The 23,296-nt window shown below is 42.9% G+C and overlaps 1 protein-coding gene across 2 annotated transcripts in view; it reads right to left on the minus strand.

Moving 5' to 3' along the window:
• Window positions 1-4,450: 4,450 nt before the first annotated feature.
• The window catches only part of CCDC102B (coiled-coil domain containing 102B), a 362,186-nt gene continuing 343,340 nt past the window's right edge, over window positions 4,451-23,296 (minus strand). For both annotated transcript variants that reach the window (XM_065585187.1, XM_005281488.4), the window contains exon 9: window positions 4,451-5,299. In XM_065585187.1, coding sequence (XP_065441259.1) covers window positions 5,182-5,299 — 118 coding nt within the window. In that variant the 3' untranslated portion in view covers window positions 4,451-5,181. The remainder of the gene's footprint in view (window positions 5,300-23,296) is intronic.

The raw sequence follows: 23,296 nt of genomic DNA on the forward strand, positions 1-23,296 counted from the left end.
AAAGTCCCGGGAACTGAGCAGCACCTTCTTTTTTCAGCCTGGCTGTGCAGCTCTGCAGTCACGGAGTAGGTCTGCTTGTTCCACCGCCCCTCCCCAACCCCCCACCCCGCCTCTTCTCTGCCTCCTCTCCCCAAGTGAGCATGCTGTAGCTGTGCTCCTCCCCCACCCTCCTGCTGGCAAACAGCTGATCGGCAAACAGCTGATCAGTGGCAGGGAGAGGGAGGGTGGGAAGGGAGCAAGCTGTAAGAAGAGGAAGGGGAGGGAGAGGGGAGCTTGGCTGCCCTACTGCAGCAGGAGCCTCACTGCCAGGAGCACCAAGCTTCTGCCCCCCGCAGGAGAGAGTGGGGGGCAGAGAAGAGTGGGCCTGGTCGGGGCCCCCCTGGAGTGTGGGCCCGGCTCCATGGCGCCAGTGGCTCTATGGTAAATCCGCTACTGGAGGTGGGTGTGCAAGGCTGGTGGCGGGGCAAAGATGCAACACGCGGGGCCAGCTGCTGCCCCTACTGGTCCAGCTGCTGCCCCTGCTGGTCCATCAGCGCAGTCCCTGCTTTGTTCTGGTTCTCGTCCAGCCGGGCCCTGCCCCCATCTTGTTTCAGGCCAGCACTGGATGCGAGCTGCGATGGCTGGTGAGTGTGGGCAGGCACCAGGCAGAGGCCAGTTACGTGTTGCCTCTGTTGCCCACCCATCAGCCCTTTACATGCTCCCCTCTCACTGTCCTCTCCTTGCTTTGCCCCTTTGCCCCTCCCCCCCCAGCTTCGCTGCTCCTCCATAGCCCCACCAGTGGGGCTTATCCCGCTCCCAGCACTGTGTGGAGAACCAGCCCCTGGTCAGAGTGCTTAACTCACCAGCAGCCTGGCCAGCAGACGCCTTCCTTCCCCCACTGCCTCTGGCTGGGCAGGCACCCTGGGAAAGCCCAAGACTCCCCAGCTCAGGGATGAGGTGATGGTGATGAGGTGCTGAGACCCGCATTTGCCAAAGCCCTGCACAGCGCTGGCATGGGGAATCCTCAGCCTGTTCATGCTCCGAACCTGCAGGCTCTACAGCAGCCCAAAGAGCAGAGGCTTTGCACCCTTGTCCCTCCCCATCCCTCTGCCCTGGGTCCTTCCTTCAGGGAGTGCGGGGCTGCTCTGTCCCCTAGGAACCCACCTTTGTTGAGCCACTGGCTGGTTCACTGAAGCCCCTGCAGTCAGGTTCTCTGGGCCCTGGTGCACAATGCATCCTTAGGGATTAACCCAGGGGCGGGCAAACTTTTTGGCCTGAGGGACACATCAGGTTATGGAAATTGTATGGAGGGCCGGTTGGGGGGGGGGACGTGGCCCGGACCCCACCCCCATCTGCTCCCCCCCATCTACCTCCCCCCTGCTTCTAGTCCCCTGACGGCCCATCCCAGGGACTCCTGTCCCATCCAATCCCCCTGTTCCCTAATGGCCCCCGGGACCCCTGCCCCATCCACCCCGCCCACACTCCCTGTCCCCTGACTGCCCCCCGCCGGCCCATTCAACCCCCGCCCTCTTTCCTGATTGCCCCCCTGGACTCCTGTCCCCATTCAACCGCCCTGTCCCTGCCCTCTGACCGCCCCAAACCTATCCACACCCCCGCCTCCGACCACCACCCTGAACTCCCCTGCCCTTTATCCAACCCCCCCGCCCCTGGAGCACCGGTGGCTGGCGGTGCTATAGCCATGCACCGCGCAGCACAGAGTACCGGATCAGGCCGGGCTCTGCAGCAGTGCTGCCTCAGGAGATTGCAGGCCCACCGCCCAGAGCTGAGGCTGCGTGGGATGGGGAACAGCAGGGGAGGGGCCGGGGTCTAGCCTCCCAGGCCAGGAGCTCAGGGGCCGGGCAGGAAGGTCCCGTGGGCCACGCTGTAGTTTGCCCACCTCTGGCTTAACCCCTTCCTGCCCGCACTGTAGCCGGGGGATGACAAGAGGCAGCTGGGTTAGGTTGGTGGCCAGCAGCAGCCTGGAGGTATTAACTGCCTTTTGACAGTATGTGAATAGGAAGAAACAAGCTGCTTCCAGTCACAGGTTGTGGTGTGGGGAAGAAAAGAAGAGATGAGCTCTGCAAAGATGCAGGCAGGTCATCTTCCCCGCCCTTGACTGGAAGCAGTTCCCATCCCTTCCCTCCCACACAGTGCCGAATGGCTGCTGCTGGCCACATTCTGGTGTGAACCCTGGCAGAAATCTGTTTGTGTGTGTGTGTGTGGGGGGGGGGGGGGATATGACCCTGCATCTCATTCTCTCCACACATACACATGTTGCCTCGGAAAGATGAGGTGCCAGGTACCAGGAGAGGCGGGTCCGTCCTAGGGGCCCAGCCAGGCATGGAGGGTGGAGAGTGCTAGTCAGGGAGGGTCAGGTCGGTTGGTTGATCAAACCACTGTGTGAGAGAGTGTACAGGAGTGTGTGTGTCACCCATCCCTGTGTGAATCCTAAAGCCTTAAAGATAAGAAGGTAAATAAAAAGAATCCCAACTACACAGTATTTCTTTTTATGGGGGCTCAGTCAATTTGATGTTAATTTGAAAGTTTGTAGTGCATAGTTCTGATTGATTGCCTTTGAACTCGCTTGAATATGAATAATTTTATCAGGTGTCCCGTATTCAGCATAGGGAAATATGGTCACCCTAATGATTGTTCTCTAAATTTTCTAAGCTTTACCCATTCTAGTTTTAAAATGTGACAGGAAAACAATTGGCTTTTTGAGACATCTGCTCTCCTTCTCTAAGAGGCATAGAGAAGTAGAAAACCAAGTAAAAATAATGGAAAAACCCTTGAAATAATGTAAAAAGGGAAGAGTGGAGACAATTTGACACATCTCTCTCCCCAAAGTCTGTGCCTCAGACTGTGTCTGAGGGCACATCTTCACTACCCGCCGGATCGGCGGGTAGCAATCAATCTATTGGGGATCAACTTATCGTGTCTAGTGAAGACGCGATAAAATCGATCCCCGATGGCTCTGCCATCGACTCCGGAAATGCACCGCGGCAAGAGGCGGAAGCGGAGTCGACGGCGGTGCGGCAGCGGTCAACTCGCCACCGTCCTCACAGCCAGCTAAGTCGACCTAAAATACGCAACTTCAGCTATGCTATTCACGTAGCTGAAGTTGCGTATCTTAGGTCGACCCCCCTCCCGCCCATAGTGTAGACCTAGCTTGAGTATCCAGGGGTATTTGGGGAAACTGGGAGTGGCTAAGAGGCAGGAATAGAACAGAAAAGCAGGCTGTTTGTGTGGCATAATTCCTGCAGACACCAGCAGATTTTTTGGTGGATAGCCTTACAGAAGTTTATTGCTGCTGTGACAGTAAGAGAGAGCAAGCAAGCATGAGAGTGCATGAACCAGGGTGTATTATGTGTAGCTGCACATGAAGAAGTTACTAAGGAAAAGCTAAGTCAAGGAAATTACATTTGCAGTTTTAGTGTTTTTGAAAGCTATCTCTCTTCTGAAATCTAATGTGGAATTCAGGCCATTAAATGTGGAAAAGATAGAAAAACATGGAGTTAGCTGATGGCTAATTTAAACTGAGAATATATTTTAAAATCTGATCAATATTATTTGTAACACAATGGTCATCTAATGGAGATATATCTATGTACAAAAACAGAAAACACGGAATTGATCTGCTATGGTTCCCTCCCTTCCTTCTTTGGCTTGTAAGAGTGACAAGGATAGTCTGAATCAAAATATGAACAGGTCTAGGAAACAAAATAGTGAAGAAGTCAGCTTTGGGAGGGCAGGAAGAAAGACAGTTTGGTCAAAAAAGCAAAATCACTATTTTTAACATTCTTAAAATCTTAATTCCCACAAATTCGGAACTGTGTTTAAAAACTACCTGTTTCAATTAATGTATTCCTCCACCCCATGGGAGAACATGGGCACCAGCCATGGATGTATGAAAAAGGACAGCAGACCATCTTACTATTCCCCACATCTCCCCAAAGACAGCAGTTAGGGGGAGCAGGCCAGGCAGGTGCCCATGAAGACATGGGGCAGGGAGAAAGAAGGATTGTAGGAAAATGAGGAGGGGCATATAATGTGCTAGTGGAGTTTGAAAGGGTGGCAAGACTTGCTGATTTCAATAGGAAATTAAGAATTTCTCTTGGAGTTTCAGGCTCATATGGATACAACATCAAACTGTAACTAGGTTTGCAAAATATGCAGAATATGCAGAACTGACATATTAGGTATATAGGATCCCCATGAACCAAAACTTTTAGGTTTTTTTTTTCATATTCCTATTAATGACTCCAGGACAGTTGCTATTGACCCTGTTAGAGAATATCCCTGACCCAGTGGCTGAGAAATGCTGGTCTTACACATCATTTTTTAACATTTGAAGAGAATGGTATTTCAAAGCTTTCAAAATTTGTCATTTTGAAAGTCCTAATGCTTAGAGTGCTGTTTCATATAAGAAGACTACTGGTACTTAAACATGATTTAAATACTTATACATGTAGAATTAATAAAACAGATATATTTAAACAAAAGCACAGTTAAGACCTTAAAATAAGCTGATAGGTACATGTTTGTATGCATGCACGTATATGTGGGAGAAGAGGTTGGGACAGAAAAAATAAGAGAGGAGGGGTGATTTGAAATCTAAATGAATATTGATATTTATAAGTCTTTTCTTCTGCAGATCTCAAATACATGTATGAAGGAATGTATGCACCTTCTAACATTATATAGGTGGGGAAACTGAGGCACAGAGGAACAAAGTGACTTGCCCAAATTTACATAAAAGGTCAGCAGCAAAGCAGGGAATAGAATCTCTAAATCTCCTGGTTCCCAGTCCATTGCCTTGTCCTCTGGACAATACTAAATTTGAACCAGGTATCCTTCACCTTGCATGTTTTAAATTCAGTTTGTCTGAAGATAAACTAGGACATTGCCACAGTAAGTAAAATCAGATTTTTGCTTTAGGAGACAGTAATCAAGAGAACTGAGAATGAAAAATTCACAACTGCAAACTCCAATTCAGATTTGGTACACATTGAAGCAGGCACATTTCCTGCGAGTCTAATGTAATATGAATACAAGTCCTGAATACTGTATTAGAAATAATACACATCGTATTTCTTTGTATAGATCTGCCATGTGTTTCAGAGCTCTCTCTTTCTTCTAAATCTTTATCAGTTTTTCTCTGTTCCTAATGATCAGTGTTAGGCTTGTCACTGTAGGGTTGTTTTATGAAGCATGCTGGCTCCCCTCATCTTTGCTCACTGTCTCCGTGGAGTCACCAGCATCATACGTGGAACTCTGCTTGATCCCAAATCCAGAGCTCACTTTCTGCTGTCTCTTTAACCTGAAAGGAAACAAAGTGTGTGACCCGAAAACAAATCAGAAATGCCAGTTGTAAATTTAAAACTACGGCAGATCAAATGTCTTCCAAGGAAAAGTTTTGTTATCACTCAAGTGTAGAGCACTAGAAGTTTAGATCAGACAAGGAATTTTGCAGCTCAGTTAACTTTAGGGCACATATTGGATTTCCCCCCCAACAATTGATTCCTTAATGCACCTAAGGGAAAAGAGATTCTGTTTTAGACTAAATTATCTGAAATCATCTTTTGCAACAAGAAGCAGGGTATGTACGTTTGCTTACTTACTTTGAGATGACTATGACCCTTTACTGAATGGCATTTTTGGACTGTGGTAGGAATGTATATGATTTTTTCATCTATTTTGAGCAACAACTGCTGAGCCTTCTTTTGGGTATGTGTGGGGAAGTATAATAAGGCACCTAAATAATCAAGATAACGCAAGCCACTGGTTTACCAGGTTTTAGTGTCTGAAGGGCAGGATGGAGCCAGGAAATATGCAGAAACAACTATCCTGAAAAAATATGTTGGGTTTGATACATTATACGGCATTTTGCTCAACAACAGTGAGTCCAGGTTAACATTTTGTAAATTACAGTTAACTCTCATTCTTTAATAACTATTGTCCATTACAATGAAACCTCCTATAAAAAATGAGGTTGATAGGAATTAAAATAAATTAATCCTCTAGTACAGAGAGCCAGTGAAATTACTTAGCAATACCCTGTTATACTGTAGGTTGCTTTTGCCACTTAACCAAATTAGAGATGCTATTCCATATATTCATATGAATACATATATATTCATATGAATACATCAGCACTTATGTTAGCTTGATGGTTTTCAAGGTAACACTGCACAATGCCACTTTATACTTTTCCCTATTCTCTTTTTTCCCCCAGAAAGGGAGACTACCACCAGAATTTAAAACTGAAAAAAGTCAATTGGAAATCAGGGATATGAACTTAAATGATACAAATGACATTATGTTCCCTCAGGAATATGGATGTTACATTTTCAATAGGAAATAATTTCCCTTTAAAAAAGAAATATGTCTTGCTAATAGAAACACACAGTCAATTCCATTAATACTAGCCTATATTTTTTATTTATAGTTCCAAATTAATGGGCTGCTCTGATCCTTGTATAACATTTAGCTGATGGTTTCCTGCCTTCTGATATCTTTAATGCATCAGTAGAAATAGATGTTCATTTTAGTCAATTATTTAATTGCCCGAATACAATTACATATGTTGTGAACCAACAGTAAAATCAATATCTTGCCTAATAACTTTTAGAATATTTAGAATAAGTATTTGAAAGTGTCCGTAAAAGAAAATATGTTTGCCAGCCTTCACTAATAAACTTGAATACTGACCCTTTTCCAATGCTAGCACCAATCCATTATAAACGACACTATGCAAAATGTCTTCTAACCTATTAATATAGAGGAAACCCCTGCACCCACAACCATCAGCAGTATCACAATCAAAACCAGCTCCTACTCTGTGAGGACTACTGGGACTGCTGTTCTATTTAAGTTAATCCTTATCAAGGTATAAATGGAGTGCATTGCACAGACATCAAATGTTTTTAGCTCAATTTTATTTTCCGTATTTGCAATATATATTCGTAACAGGTCTGAAGTAGTTCTGTGCTTTTATTGCTTCTATGCCAGTATTATATATTACTGTTGTAATGTCCTATTTAAGAGAGAACATTTAAGGAATCAGAGTGAGCGGGCTATTGCTAATGGAGAGATTCTGTGATGAGGCCAAGACAGTTATTCTAGAAGTAGTTGCCCAATATCGCAGCACAAATTCAGATTCAAATTACTGTTACTGCTAGTAAATGAAATTCAGTCTTAAATGAATAATAAAAACATACCTAAGCAAAGCATCAGGGGGTAGCCGAGTTATTCTGTATTCCCAGAAACAATGAGAAGTCCGGTTGCACCTTAAAGACTAACAAATTTATTTGGGCATAAGCTTTTGTGGGTAAAAAACCCACTTCTTCAGATGCAGATGCAGGTATTATCAGCTTTGACTCCACCAATGAAAAAGAATGTAGTGACTGGAGAATAAATAGGCTCTAAACTTTCTCAGCTTTAGAAAAAAAAAGTAATAAATACACTATATTTGCTTGTTTGTGGGCATCCCAACATAGCTGTGAATGCAGTGGTGGGAAAGAGCATCTAAGGAGTTTTTCCTCCATAGTCTATGTAGGGACCAGGCACGATCCCCCTGGGCAGAATATTGCAGACTAGTGTGACAGTGGGTGCTAGGACCATGGTTTAATTACTTTATTTTCTAACAGACAATGTAATTATTATTGGGGCTTGAAGAGTGAGCCTCTTCCCATCTCCACGCCCCTCCCTGGAGAAATTCTGGACTTTACAATTAGGAGCTACACTTGTGGTTCTAGCCCCCATTGTGTTTTGCAGGCTACTGAAAAGTTAATTTTTTTGCAGGCACAGTTTACAGGCTCTGGAAATCAGATACTATGCATTAATATTGCATTTAAAACAAACAAAAAACAAACCAAAACAACTGTTGCAGACAAGAAATCCCTAAGAAAAAAATTAATCAATCAATTTGTGTTGAGTGTTTTGGTTCATTCAGCAAGAACTTCTTGTGTTGCACTCCAGCCTGGCTTATTTTACCTTATTTTATCTTGGATGATGTATGGCCCACAGGATAAAACCCTTACTGTCTGAAAGCCTTCCATGTAAAAGTGAAAACAATTGCAAAATCTCTAGTAGACTTCATGGAGTCTCTGACTCTTCTTCTTATTCAGCATTAAATTTCTGCTTGAGGAAGGGTTTTGTTTCTGATTTTTTAATTAGAAAAACCACTTTTTTTGGTAGATTGTTTCGGTTTGGTTTTGGTGGGTCGGGGTCTTTTGAGTAGAAGACTCACTCTGAGAGTCCTGATACATCAAAGTAAAGCAGATAGAAGATATGCTTATGATTTTTCAGCACTTGGAAACACAAGAATCTAGTAACAATTAACACGATCTTATAAAAACACAATATGAAGCCTTCAGGTGGGTTATATTTTTGTAAGTCAAGCCCAGATCCTGCAATCTGCTTCACATTCGCAGAGCTCTGCACTTGCATGGATCCCCACTGATCTGAAGGAGATTCTGCTCACACTGAAGCTTTCAGGATCAGGGCCCTTAGGGATAATATGAAAACAACGGGGATGCCCAAGTTAACTGATGGCATCATTGGTCCTGCAGAATTATTGTTACTACTGATAATGTGCAAGAAGGAAACAGCCCACAGCAGCTTGAGTCATAGAGCCTCGCTTGAACTTAGAAGGCTGGCAGTTAGAAAAACATCAGATTTTTGCTCATACATAGGGAAAATTGGCTGTAGAACCAGTCAAACCCCCAGAAACCGATGGTGTCATTTTTATGTAGTCACTTTTCAAAATGGAATTACACTTTAAATCTCCCTATGCACCGTCAAACAATGGCTAAATTCTCCTAAAATATACATTTATTTGTATTACCCTGGTACCTAGGGGCCCCAGACATCGACCAGGACCCCATTGTGCTAGGTGTTGTATGACAGCAAATGTTACATTGTTTACTGCAGTCATTTATATAAAATGCAAAGACTAACAAAAATCAATGACACCGAAAAGGTCGGATTGCAAAGCGCCTATCTGAATTAGGAGAAGAAGTCCCATTGTCAGGCAATACATTTCTATTTTTCAGTAACAGATCCTTTAAATGGACATGATTCTTCTTCTCTGTGTTAAGCCTCCAAACTGTTGCCCTTCAGACTTGGAACACAAATTTCCTGAGTGCACACAAGGAAAATGGACATGACCATCTCTCATGTGTAAAACAGCACACTATGCCCTATCTGTCTCCATAGGGTTCTAAACGGTCCCTGTGCTACACATTGTTCAGTCCAGATCTGGATAAGTCTATGAAAAACAGCTCAGTTTTAAAGTGGTAGATGCAAATGAAACAACAGAGAAAGTTTGGAGAAAAAGGTGTCTCTACAGAGGAGTGAAAGAAAATTGGCCAAATCTTCTGGCCATCAACATGGATTTAAATTATCCAGATATAGCTAGTGAAGAATATATACTCAGGGAAGCTTGCCACAGTGGAAAGCTGGGGAGGTGGCAGATCTGGCTCCTGCGTCCGCAGTCCTCCCACCAACACGGGTGGAGGGTGTGTGGACAGGGTGTGGCTCAGCTCTGCTGTGCCTATTCTGCCACTGGTAAAAGGTTACTGTGACTCACTGATCGCCTTTATCTTCACTTTGCCTGAGCTCCATTCGGGTGAGGTTAAGAATCTGGTCCAGTGTGTAGAGGCTCGTGCCAGTAGTTGAATAGTAATACAGGATCTAACCTTTTAACCTCAGTACAGAATAGTAAAAGAGTATAAAAAAAAAATTAAAAGTAAAATACAGAAACTTTAATGTGGCTAGCCCTTTGTGCTTGCAACAAACAATCTTATTTTCAAAGGAAGTGCTTTAACCTGGGTGATAAGTCTGGATTCAAGAGAGTGAAGGAATACTATTGGACTGCTGATGGAACTTGGGTTTTGCTGGGAGGTCAATGATTGACACCAGGTAAAATATTCATAGAATCATAGAATCATAGACTATCAGGGTTGGAAGGGACCTCAGGAGGTCATCTAGTCCAACCCCCTGCTCAAAGCAGGACCAATTCCCAACTAAATCATCCCAGCCAGGGCATTGTCAAGCCTGACCTTAAAAACCTCTAAGGAAGGAGATTCCACCACCTCCCTAGGTAACCCATTCCAGTGCTTTACCACCCTCCTAGTGAAAAAGTTTTTCATAACATCCAACCTAAACCTCCCTAAGTGCAACTTGAGACCATTACTCCTTGTTCTGTCATCAGGTACCACTGAGAACAGTCTAGATCCATCCTCTTTGGAACCCCCTTTCAGGTACTTGAAAGCAGCTATCAAATTCCCCCTCATTCTTCTCTTCTGCAGACTAAACAATCCCAGTTCCCTCAGCCTCTCCTCATAAGTCATGTGCTCCAGCCCCCTAATCATTTTTGGACTCTTTCCAATTTTTCCACATCCTTCTTGTAATGTGGGGCCCAAAACTGGACACAGTACTCCAGATGAGGCCTCACCAGTGTCGAATAGAGGGGAATGATCATGTCCCTCGATCTGCTGGCAATGCCCCTACTTATACAGCCCAAAATGCCGTTAGCCTTCTTGGCAACAAGGGCATACTGTTGATTCATATCCAAGAGCATATACAATATCCCTAAGATCAGGATAGCAGGGACTAGATGGTGGATGGGGAAAACTAGTATAGGATTTTGCTCAAACAATTGGTAAGGAGGAAATAGCCAAACTCTACAGGACGATCAAGAATGACCAAAGGTAGCTTGTCACTAGTCCAAATCACTGGGACTAAAGTTGCCCCAAGAGGATTTATTCCCCTTGTTACTAGTATCCTCAAATGGTTTGAGAATATGGAGGGAGCCTTTGCAAAACAGCAATACACTCCTGCTGACCACGTGAACATTCTCTCTCTAGACAACTAGGAGCACTAGGTTGTTTGGCTACTACCAGGATTGAGAGTCATTTAAAAATTCTGTTGTATACATGGGAATGTTCCACTCCGATCACCTGCCAATTGGCACAAACCAAAACTGTTTGGAAGGCCTGACAATAACTGGAATATGCAACAGAGGGTAGGGAAAAAACACCCATGTAAAAATGAAATGGCAAAATAAAATGTAAGGCTACTATGTTCTGGATAGTAAAGCAAAACATTTTGAAAGCCTGCCTGGCAACAGAGAAACAGAAAGCGCTATCAAAGTCAACCAACAAAATCATGGAAATGCACAGTTTAGCAGGAGCATACCATATGTCCACCAATATCTAGTGCCATGGGGACATTAAGAAAGTCATTTTGGTGGTGTCCTATTGTGCCCAGGTATAGTATAGCATATGGTACATTTGTTGCTTAACTGTGCATTTCCTCACTTTCATTATTTAGCATCACTAATTTAGGGCTCAAATAATTTAGTTTGTGTCTGAATTTTTCCATTCAATATTTTGAAAATCGCTGTTATTGTTTAGAATTAATCTCATCACAGTGCAATTGTCCTAAAGTGTTAAAATGGGATAGGCTCTTGTTTACAAATCTAAATGTAATGAGGTGGCTAGATGGGATTATTTTAACATAGCAGAGTGCTGCACTTGAACCTATATAATTATAAGTGTTTATATATTCAAATCGTCATGCAATTTGCTATAATGTCACCTAGGGAGACATTACAGGGTTGTTGTTGTTGTTGTTAGTTATACAGGAAGACTTCCCAAGGGCAAGAGCCTTAAGAAACACATGCAGACATACCTCAGAAATGTGGACTGGAGGCAGTATAGTGAGAGATTAATGCAGCAGGGATAAAGGAGAAAGACCAAGAGAAATTTCACTCTGTAGAAGTGAGTGCCCACCTATTATATTGGAGGATTGTGAGAAAGTAGATTTCTGCAGGGTAGCTGGTCGTAAACTCTAGTGTCTTGTCCTTCCATCTAGTATCCTAAGGGAGCCACTGAGCAGGATCACTGCCTCCAGATAATCATGGATGTCAAGAGCAAGGAACATAAGCAGCCCTCTGTCCCACACTGGAGCAGATCCACATTCTTCTGTTATCATGTGATCTGAGGAGATGAGTTTTAGGGTATGCCTACACTGGAATAAAAGAGCCACAGCAAGGCTGTGGCTGGCCCAGGTCGACTGACTCAAGCTCACAGGGCTAAAATTTGCTGTGTAGATATTCCATCTCGAGCTGAAGGCTGGGTTCTGGGAACCATCCCCCTCATGGGGTCCAAGAGTTTCAGCTCCAACCTGAGCCTGAATGTCTACCCAGCAATTTTATTGCCCTGTGACCTGAGCCCTGTGAGCCCAAGCCAGTGGACCCAGGCCAGCCACAGGTATTTACTTGCTGTGTAGATGTACCCAAAATGGCTCTGCTGAGCTTCCAACATACACAGTGAAAGTCTGGCCATAACCATATGGGAAACCATAACCATAGCATAGGGAAACCATAACCAATGCGTGTTATCACCCTAAAAAGAACTCAATCCTAAATATATAAAGTGTGAAAGGGTGTGAAATGTAGACCTGCTTTGGTCAATTTTTATTTATTTGGGGACAGAGGCATAGAAAATATGTTCTTCAGGAAAATGTTGGTTCTGCTAAAATTTCTCTCATTCCTGTTGGGAAAATGGAAACAAAGGATTTCATTTTGGGATGAGCAATGCTTTGGGGGTTCACTCGGACCAGTAATCAGTTGTGTCCATGCCTGCTCTCTAACCCTGAATGCGTCTGTGCTGTACAACTTTGGCTCAGAGTCCTGACACCAACAGCCTTTTCAGTTCCAAGTCTCCCCAAAACTGTATCCCCTGCAGTATCCAGTCCCTCTCACTGGACCCTCACAGAAATTATCAAATTTGCTGCCTACAAAGAGACAGAGAACACAAACCACCCTCATAGTTTGGCTGAGGAGTTTACCCTTCAATCTAATGCACATTGAGACGGTTTTGTAATAAAACAAGAACAAGTTTATTAACAAAGCAGATTTTCAAATGCAAAGTAAGAATAGAGGACCCATATGATTAGAAGGAAAACAAAAACAAAACAACACAATCTTTGTTTAAGCAGGTTTCTCACCTATAGTCAGTTCTCAGATATTGCAACCCTGTTGGGTTGAAGGATTCAACTTTCTCAGACTACCAACGCTCTGGCTGCTTGCATTCATTCAGTGATGAATAACAAACGTCTTTTTGCTTCTGCTTATATCTATGTCACATTCACTGACTTCGCTGTGAGGGGCAGGAAGATCTCCTTCCTCTGTTGAGATTATTAAGTGGTTATCTTGTCCCCTATTGTTTGTTTACCTTACTTGTAAATGTGCTTTTCATTTTATTTGGTCTCACATTGCTTAATTTACATTAGAGACAAAGTCAAGCCTGTAAAACAACATTTATTTGTCTTGGATGGGCTGGGCTTAGGCATTGCCTGCCAAGCACATTTTAGGAACATATTTCCAGCACACAGCTATAATTCTTTCTACATCGCCTGTCTATATATCATACAATAATATTGATGATCGGCATGTTACCAGTTTGTATATGATACCTTACATGACATTCTTTAGATACAGATTATTATAACAGTGAGTTGGGGCAATGAGTGTGTTAGGCCTGAATTTTTTTTTTCTTTTTTTTTGGCATCTGGATCTAGTATGCTGGCTGTTAAATCATTGTCTGGGCTGTTTTTTATTTTGAAATTCTTCCATTATTTTTAACACATTTACATATATTATAGTATTAAACTGTATTACTTTTATTACAGTATACAAAAAAAAACTGTTTACTGTCTTAGTGATCTCTAGGGATAGCCAGCACTTTTGATGATTCATTGTAACAGGAAGGAGAAGAGGAAGGCAAAAATAATATTTTCTGCATAAATATGTGCAGTATGGGCTCAGAACCATTCTAAGTACTCTCTCTCTCTCTCTCTCTCTCTCTAGCTCAAAAGTCTACTTTTAAAATTGGAACTCCAATGTGCAGATAATCTGCACTACAATGAAATGGACTTTTCTCTTTTTTGCATGAGTAGTTTGTAAATTATTTGTTTTTGAATAGGGTGTTGACTCTATTATGACACAGGTCTATCTGACATGGAAATTGAGAGTAGCAGATAATGCACCTATTTATGGATCCTAATGAGGTATTTATCACTGATATGCAACTATTAAAATTGAGGTAAAAGGGCTTCCCAGACAAATGGCATATAAAAGGGTTTCACTTTAGATTTTGCTAGGTTTCTTAAAATGCATGGCTGACAACCCAGGAAATTGCTGTGAATTACTCAGACATGAAAGAAGCAACATTGCACAGTATGGGCTAAACTATCATGCATACTGCAACTTTCTTACTAAAAAAAATGAAACAAAAAAAATCTTCCAATGTCCTACATCATAGAACAAAATTAGGAGGAAGAAAAATTGTCACAACGGATTCAATAAGTACTTCACCAGTGAATACCCTATAAGATGTTCATGATGCTCTGATTAATGCCTAAAAGGCTAAGTTTGAGATGAATTGAATTAGCAACTAGAGAGTTTCCTGCCCAAGACAATAGCTGATGCTTACCAGATATTCTGATTTAATTAACATACCTGAGCCAGATAGCATCAGGTGATTGTCACAGGGCATGAATGAACTGATCGATATTGAATTATGTCACTCACGCTTACAAGATGGAAATTATCGATGGGCTGTGGGTAACTCAACCACTATGCCATAGGAAATCTCTTCTGTTAACAGTATAGAGCAGGGGTCTCAAACACGCAGCCCGCGGGGCTCTTGTGTGTGGCCTGCCAAGCTCCCTGCGCCCCCCCGCCGCTCCCCGCACCCCCTCCTGCCCCTCTGCCTACCCGTGGGATTGCCTCCTGATGCTGCGAGCCTCACGCTGCTCTCTGAAGCAGCCGGCAGCACGCCACTTCGGGCCGGGGGGTAGGGGGAAGGAAGCAGAGGGCTCAGGCATTGCCTCCTTCCAGGCACCGCCCACCACAGCTCCCATTGGCCGGGAACAGGAAACCGCAGCCAATGGGAGCTTTGTGGGAGGTACCTGGAGGAGCGGCAAGAGCAGCACAAGCAGGGAACCCTGAGCCCCTCCCCCTCCATCTCCCCCAGAGGCTGCAGGGACACGGTTCCAGCTGCTTCCTGGAATGGAGCAGCGCTGAGCTGGGGGCTAAAGCAGGCAGGGAGCCTGCCCTGGCCCCAGTGAGCGCTGCTGCCATCCCAAAGCCGCTCTAGGTAAGTGGCACCAGGCTGGAGCTCACACCCTGCACCCCGCCTGCACCCCCATCTCCCTGCCCTGAGCCCCCTGCCACATCCCACACCTCTCCTGCACCCCCAACTCCCTGCCCTGAGCCCCCTGCCACATCCCACACCCCAACCCCCTGCCCTGAACCCCCTGCCACATCCCATACCCCTCCTGCACCCCCAACTCCCTGCCCTGAGCCCCCTGCCACATCCCACACCCCAACTCTCTGCCCTGAGCCACCTGCTGCACCCTGCACCCCAACCCCCTGCCGCACCCCTCTTGTACCCCACACACCAACTCCCTGCCCTGAGCACACTGCACACCTCCTGCACCTCAACTCCCTGCCCTCAGCCCCCGCTACACCCTGCACCCTTTCTGCACCTCCTGGGGGCAGCGTTGGGGTGGGGACTTCAGGGAAGGGATTGGAATGGGGCAGGGAAGGGGTGGGAAGAGGTGGGGCAGGGGCGGGGCCTAATTGGAAGGGGTGGAGTGGGGGCAGGGTCCGAGGCAGTTGGGGGGGTGTCAGTGATGCGGCCCTCAGGCCAATGCACTAGACCTCATGTGGCCCTTGGGGTCATCTGAGTTTGAGACCCCTGGTATAGAGTATGCTCAGACTTCATGCTGCATGAGATTTTCTTTAATCTTTCAAGGCTCCGTTTCCACAGTGTGTCTCCACATACTGTTTCTTTTCCTTAGACAATCAGTATCTTGTCCTTTTTTTCCTATTAATTTTCTCTTTTCATAAATTTCAAATCATTCTCCTTAGAACTTAGTTTCCCAAGTAAACTGATGGGTATGTAGGACAGTATGGTGTCACAACACAAAGAATAGTTTGTGTCACAACACAAAGAATAGGCCAAGGAACTATTGGATTTTGGGGCTTATATTTTTCCCTAGGGTAGAAGCAAATAAGGCATATAAGCCTGATTCTGATCTCACTTATAAAATTGTAAATTAGGAGTAACAGTTTCTAACTGAAATCAATGGAGCTATGCTGGCATGAGATCAGAGTCTGACTCCTAGATACCATGATATAAAATAGTTTGGGTAGGCCGTGCAGTGAACACTTCAAACATGGGAATTGTTAACTACAATACAATGGGTAAGGGTTACAGCAAGAACAAAGCCCAATTCAAACAAAAATATTTGGAATGCAACTTTTGGTGTCAATAAGCTTTTCCAACAGAGGGATCCCAGAATCTTGCATTAAAAATTATGTTTTCTAGACCTGATGCATAGATGGAGATTGAACCAGTCTTTTACAAGGTCCCAGTTCATTCCCAGACTCTGAGATAATCCCTCACCTCTGGCTAGTTGGAATTTATATGTTCCTTTTTTTAGTTAAAAGTCCCCCTTTTAATATTTGATGATTCCAGACTCAGGAACATCGCAAAGAGAATTCTTTTTTAAAGGAAAACTTTTCCCTTCTTTACTACCCGTAACACCATCAAATAGGAACACAATCTGGTGTATGTACTTTCCTGGTAACCCTCAACTCATTACAGATAGAGAGTCCACAGACTGGAAGAGTCTGAGGTGTATTGCTGTTAGCAGCCCTAATCAGCATTGGAGCCACAGGTTCTGGTTCCAAATTTTGAGCATATCTTCAGTTCACTGGCACAACATATAATGCAGCCATTTTTATAATGCAATTTTTATGAAAAAGTAATTGAGCTTGCTTGTCTATGCTGCCATACACAAAAATGCACAAAAATACACAAAAAAGTCCTCTTCATCTAAGTTACTTGCTGTAGATTGAGGAAAACAACAAGAATGAACAAATGTAAAGTTGGCCTGACAGAACATCACATATACATCTCCAACATAATAGGCTGCAGCTCTTTACAAAAAGGCTATTGAACTCTGAACATAGGGAGAGTTCTATCTTGTGCACTACCCAGGAGACAAAATCCATAATAGCTTCCTAGCTACATGCATTAAAAAATGTCAAAAGATGAGTTTAAAAGTATGACTTATATGGGAATTTTTTGAGGGTTTTCTTTTTTTTTTTTTAGCAGCAAGATACTCATTAAGAAAGTGCATTTGGCAAATGCTTCTTTTCCATTTCTTCCTCTGCATGCGAGTTTTACTTTGTACAGTAATATTTTTACCTACATAATCTTCAGGCCTACAAAAAACAATCATTTTCCTTCCCAGTAATTACATGGTTGCCAGCTTCAATTTCAATTCCATTTACCCTTTCAGAACTCTTATCTTTTAAGAGCTACTCAATATGTGTCTTCATTATCTCCCCTTTTACCTTGACCAGGTATGCCACTGTTTCAAACCTTCCTTCCCCCCACCCACTTCCTTTCTCCCATGAGAGTTTGAATCAAGCTCTCTCTAGTCTAGGCGTAACATGTTGGAAGTCATTTGATATGGATTCTTTACTCTATGCTGTTTTTCATATCTAGTTCTTTTGCTAAAATCTGGTTTAAATAAACCAAAGTAATGTACACATGAAAAACAAAAGGCATCACATTTCATAAGTACACATATCATCCTTTCAAATAGGAAGTCACATGTAAACACCTTCAGGTTAAATTTTTTGTTACTCAAAACTCTACTTAACAAACTATGATATCATTCCATAAAATGACTCCTGGAGTCACTACTTCTAGATATTACTTTATAGTCATAGATTGAAAATTACATGGGTGGAGGTCTGGGACTCTCTATATTCAGCCCTGGACAGGTGCCAAAAACACACTGCTGGACTGTGAAAGTATTGAAGTCTGATATCTCATGGAGCAGCAGGGCTAGCAACAAATGCTATACATCATTGCAAAGCTGTTACAATGAGCTTTCCAATGGTGCACAACATTTATTTCAAATTTGTGAGGTTGTGAGATAGTAGAGTGTGAATGTACATCAATCCAATTACTATCTTGTTCCCCGCTACCCCATCCCATCTTAAATTTTGACATGATAGTGGCTGCTATCGATAGATACCAATTCGACAGCTACATATTATCTGGAAATTTGAAAACCAACTTTCAAATGTTACAAAAAATTAATCTCTCACTCTGTGGTTTGTAAATTTTCGAGTGCTAAAGTTATGTTGGAATTGAAGTGGGAAGCAAAAACTAGAAGATGTAATCAGAATGAGAATATTAAGGTTTCATTATCATAGGACCAATCAAGTCTGATGGACAAGTGCAAGGGCTTTCAGGGCCAGTAGATTTTTCCAAGCAAACAAATAGAAAGTAAAAAGCACTGATCCCTATATTATAATAAAGCAGGCTAATGGGTAAGGAGGAGTAGTAAAACAGTAAAACAAGAAGGTACCGGATGTCTTTTTTTAACTTTATCCATAGATCTTTAAGGATGAATTTTATTTAATATTACCAAATTAATAGATCATAATCTCAGTATTTTGCTGCTTAACATGTATATTGTCTTTTTTAGATTCAGATTGTCACAACACACTCAAACAAAAGCCATCTTTTAAATAAGAAAAGATTTCCTATATTTTTTCACACCAATTATATACAGTATGTTCTAGGATATTCAATGGAACCTAAGGCTGCAAGGGCCCCAACTCTCATTGAAATTCAGTGGAAGTTGGCACCTAATCCCCTTAGTCTCCTTTGAAAACCCCAGCTGCAGAGTTTTATGAATAGATTTTCAGGTGTTTCTAAAAGTGGCTGCACCATTTGTAGAAATGATGTTATTCATCAACGCAGCTAACTCACCACATTACAGAGCTAGTTCATATGCAGAAGACAGCCTGAAACAGTAAGTTTCTCTTAGGTATCTAAACTTGTCTGTGTGCTGACACCAAGTTACAAGGGTTAATTTAACATGACCATGGCAGTAATATCTACTGTAGGTAACAGGTTTCAGAAAAAGAAAGTGTCCAAGTCTTTTCTCAAACATTCTTGTTTTTAACTGCAAGTATAGAAATCCACTTGTGCCACTTCTTTTTCTTCTTCAACAATTGGGTATATATTATGGCTTATACGGTGAAAATCCCACTCTCACTACACCCAACTATTCCCTCACAGCTCATTAGTAGGTCTCCCATTTCCAAATTCCTCACAACACCTTAATGGCTACATTACTTTGTTATCTAGCTATGTTGAAACTTCCATGGGATGGTCTTCCAAAATCTTGTCTTCATCTTGGTCTGTGGGCTTACATGACAACAGAAATTAGTAGCATATAGTAAATGACATATAGCAGTAGTCCCTGCTTTGGGGAATAGAAATTGATTATATTTTTTGTCATCTTGGCATATGAAGGCTCCAGAGTGTACCTTCTGACCTATTCTCTGAAAAGTGTGCATTCAAATGAACAGCAGACAATTTGGAACGAGCATCATTTTAGAGGGGGTGAGAAATAAAAACACCATATGAAAAAATTAAAATTTGCCCAGCTTCTAGAGGCTCTGAAATTTTCAGCAATATAAAGGGATGTTATGCAAGGTGAAACATTCCCCAAAGAAACTGATGGATAATTAGGTCATTGAAAAGCATCCTTAAGATAATCACACTGTGTACCATGGTTTATTTAGAAATCTATGCCACATGCAGGACCTTTTATAAATGTTACAGGAACACAAAGAGTAAGGATGAAAATGCTATTTTGTTCATTGCATTTATATTTCACTTATGGTAACTTCTAAACTGTACGTACATGCTTTGAATCAGATTCTGGGTTTGACTGGTTTTACACCAGTGTTATTCCATTGATTTCACCTGATTACTCATGATTTACACTGATGTAAGTAACAACACAGTCTGGCCCCACAAAATATACGGTGTTAGAATCTATCAATAATTGATAACGTCCTTTTGACTGAGCCACACAGTTCACCTGCTTCATGTGATATTAAATAACAAATCATTGAAATTAGCATTATACAACCAAGTTCAGATAGCTAGTGGCTTAAAAGAAATGTTTGGTCCTTATTTACCATGCTGAAAAAGCAATTTCATTGGCAGTTCCAAATTTTAATGTGGCCTTATTTTCAGGGCCATTAAGGGTATGTCTATAGTTCAATGTAAGCTCAGTGTTAGTGGAACTTGAGTTAGCAGATCCTGGGTTTGTGAAACTAGAGTTTAAGTGTCTGCACTCATTTGTAACCCCAAATTAGGAATTGTTGAATCCTGGGTCCCAACCTGGGACTCCAGTATCTACACTGCATTATATGGGCCTGAGTCCAGCCACCCATATCCCAGACTTCGTAGTGCCCTCCCAAATTGTGGCCTCTCTAGCCTTTTGATCATGGTGGAGTGTGGGAAAACTTGACTGTCCAGAGGACAAAGAAAGTCAGCCTGTAGAATTGTGGGATACTTTTGGTAGACTCCCAGAGCATGAGTCTAGTGGGGCTGTGTCTGCACTGCAAAGCAAGAGGGCTTGAACCATGGGTACTGGCTCGAGCCAGGCTCAGATCCTACACTCATATGGGATTCTGGGCTATCACATCTGAGTCCAGAGTTAATTTAATTTGTCTGTAGACAGATGGGTGCTTAGGCTTGAGCGTGAGTTTAAATCCTGGGCTTACTTTGCAGTGTAGACCTACTCTAAGGGATTTGCACAAAACTGAAATGAGCTCAGAATCCACAATTAATCAGTCACTGAGGCAGTTACACTTTTAGACAAATAAGAATTCATAAAGTCTTAGTTGGTTTTCAGAAGATTTTCATTTTTATTACCTATATTTTTGAGGTCCAAATAAAATTAACTACATTACGCTTATTTACTTCTTTTCAGTATGAGCTAGATGACCATGTTGTGAGAAATACCAAATCCCCGGAGAAGGAATAAGTGGCAGATCTGTGGGAGGCTTTTATTCTCTACATGGGTGTAGAAGGAGGCGCGGCCTCCTGCAGAGAGTGAAAGGGAGGGACCACAACACGCCCACGGTGGGCAGAACCAGGAGATCCATGTCCGCCCCACTGAAAGAGGAAGGGCTGGACAGGAAGCAGAAGTACAAAAGGTGGGCCCTGCAGGTCACTTGGGTTGGAGCTGCCAAGGGAGACAGACACATCTCACTGGCCAGAGCTCCCCGAGAAGATAGAGGTACCAATCCCCGGAGATGTAGGAAGTAGCCATGGGGAACTAGATGACCATCTGGTTAAGTGTGGGCCTGATTCTAGGTCAGTGTGTTGTGGGCGGATCCTTGCTTACCCAGTGGCAGACCACTCTGCCACTGTTAGGGCCCTGGGCTGGGATGGAGTTGGGCAGACCCACGTCCCCACTGCCACCCCATCCCTGGTATGGCAGCCTCCTCATATTAGGCCAGGAGGCATTTGTTGGTGCTCACCCTTATCTGAGCCCCTAGACTGTGCTGGTGCTCTCCCGTACCTGGGCGCATAGACTGCTTACCTGCTCTGCCCTGATTGCATGTCAGAGCCTACAAACTGTTTACTGCCCTGCCCAAGGCTCACAGACTGCTGTATTGCTGTGCCCGGCCAGAGAGCCGAAGCACTAGGTGCAGCTAATTCCCCCCTTTTGAGCTCACCATTACAGGTACACGACAGCGAGGAGGTATGGCCTCCCTCAGAGAGTGACAGGGAGGGATAGCCACTTAGCTTACAATGGGTCATTGGAAGATACTTCTAAGGAATACAACACACCTGGGGTATTGCAGGTCCAAGACCTGTGGTTGGATGGGCAGAGTATGGGACTGAGCCCCTCTCCATAGCCTCTTCCCCTTCAAACCTGCATGGAATTTACATCATCTTCCAATCACTCCCTTTTCCACACATTGGGATCATCCCTCTCATGGAGGATAGGGCTGGGACAATTGCAGCATGATAGAATTGCCATTATTGAGAAAGAGAAAAGATAGGAAGGAAGCATCGGACTGTCGTACAAATGCCCAACACCCTGTGGAGACCCTTGGATCCAGGGGACTATCCTGTATGAATTTTAATGTCTCTCTCTGTATGGTGCTCCCTTAACAGTCAGAGTGAAAAGACACTGTATCACTGATCATTGCATATGCAGATAAGTGTAAAGAAAAAAATAATAATTTAACATCGCTGTGTCATATCCCAGGAGAAAACCTTAGGGGAGAAAGGTAGGCCTCAACAGCATGATTTATTGTCACTACAGCAAACTAGATTAGATCAGGTTTTCTAAATTACCAATTTACAATAATAGTTTCCCCAATGAAACCTAAGCTGAATAGGGAGATCTACTATACACAGATGGTATCTGCTGCTTTGGGGCATGGAACATGTGTTACAATCATGCTAGATTAATACACCAAATGTATGACACTTACATGAATGAGTTTTAAGAAGAAAAAAGGAGCAATAGGTAAGTTTAATTTTCCAGGAGAAGAAAAGTTTTAGTAAGGTTAATTGCATTTTCAGTTGAGAAATACTAATAGGTTGTTAGCATGTTTAAGATTGCAAATTCACAGTGGCCTTGCATTTTTCATAAATAAGACAGCCATACCTCAACTTCAGGGAAAGACTAAACTAGGTTCTTATCTTGCGTGCAAGATAAAACTTACAAACAAAGCTGAAGCTTGTTCAGAGTCTTAGTAGAATAAACTACCCGCCTTTACAACTTGCTAAAAATATGCCCAAGAAAACGTAATTGTTGTCTCTATGCTGATTTCCACCATTCCAGCCCTCTTCCGCAACCTTGCTTGCTCTAACTTTAGACATTCTCTAGTGAATTAATAAGTGCTTAAAAAAATCAGGGATCCCATTTGGCTACATTGTGATAGCTCCACAAGCTGAATCATTTTGTTTGGAGGCTGCCATCTTGTATTTCAGAATCTAAGATTTCAGTTTAAGAAATAAACTCTCTAGAAGTCATAGTTACCATGAAAACCTTCCAACTGTCAGCCATTGTACTGCCTTAGGCTGCAGACAGATTAATAAAAAGGTCTTAAATGCCTCTATACATCACAATGGGGTGTTAATTCAAAAGAATAAAGATAATTTAAATGGTAACTATTTCACTGTTGATCAAGGGATGTAAGAAAGAAGAGACCCAATCTTATTATTTATATTGCAGTACCACCTAGGGGCCTGCATCAAGTGCTAGCTCTGACAAGTACATAGCAAAAAAAAAAAAAAAAAAAAAAAAGGTCTCTGCCTTGAACAGTTTACAATCTAAGTATAAAACAAGACAAAAGGTAGATGCAACAGACAAGGGGAGCACAAGGTAA

The sequence above is a fragment of the Chrysemys picta genome, chromosome 2, assembly GCF_011386835.1.
Source record: "Chrysemys picta bellii isolate R12L10 chromosome 2, ASM1138683v2, whole genome shotgun sequence".
NCBI classification, from domain to species: domain Eukaryota; kingdom Metazoa; phylum Chordata; order Testudines; family Emydidae; genus Chrysemys; species Chrysemys picta.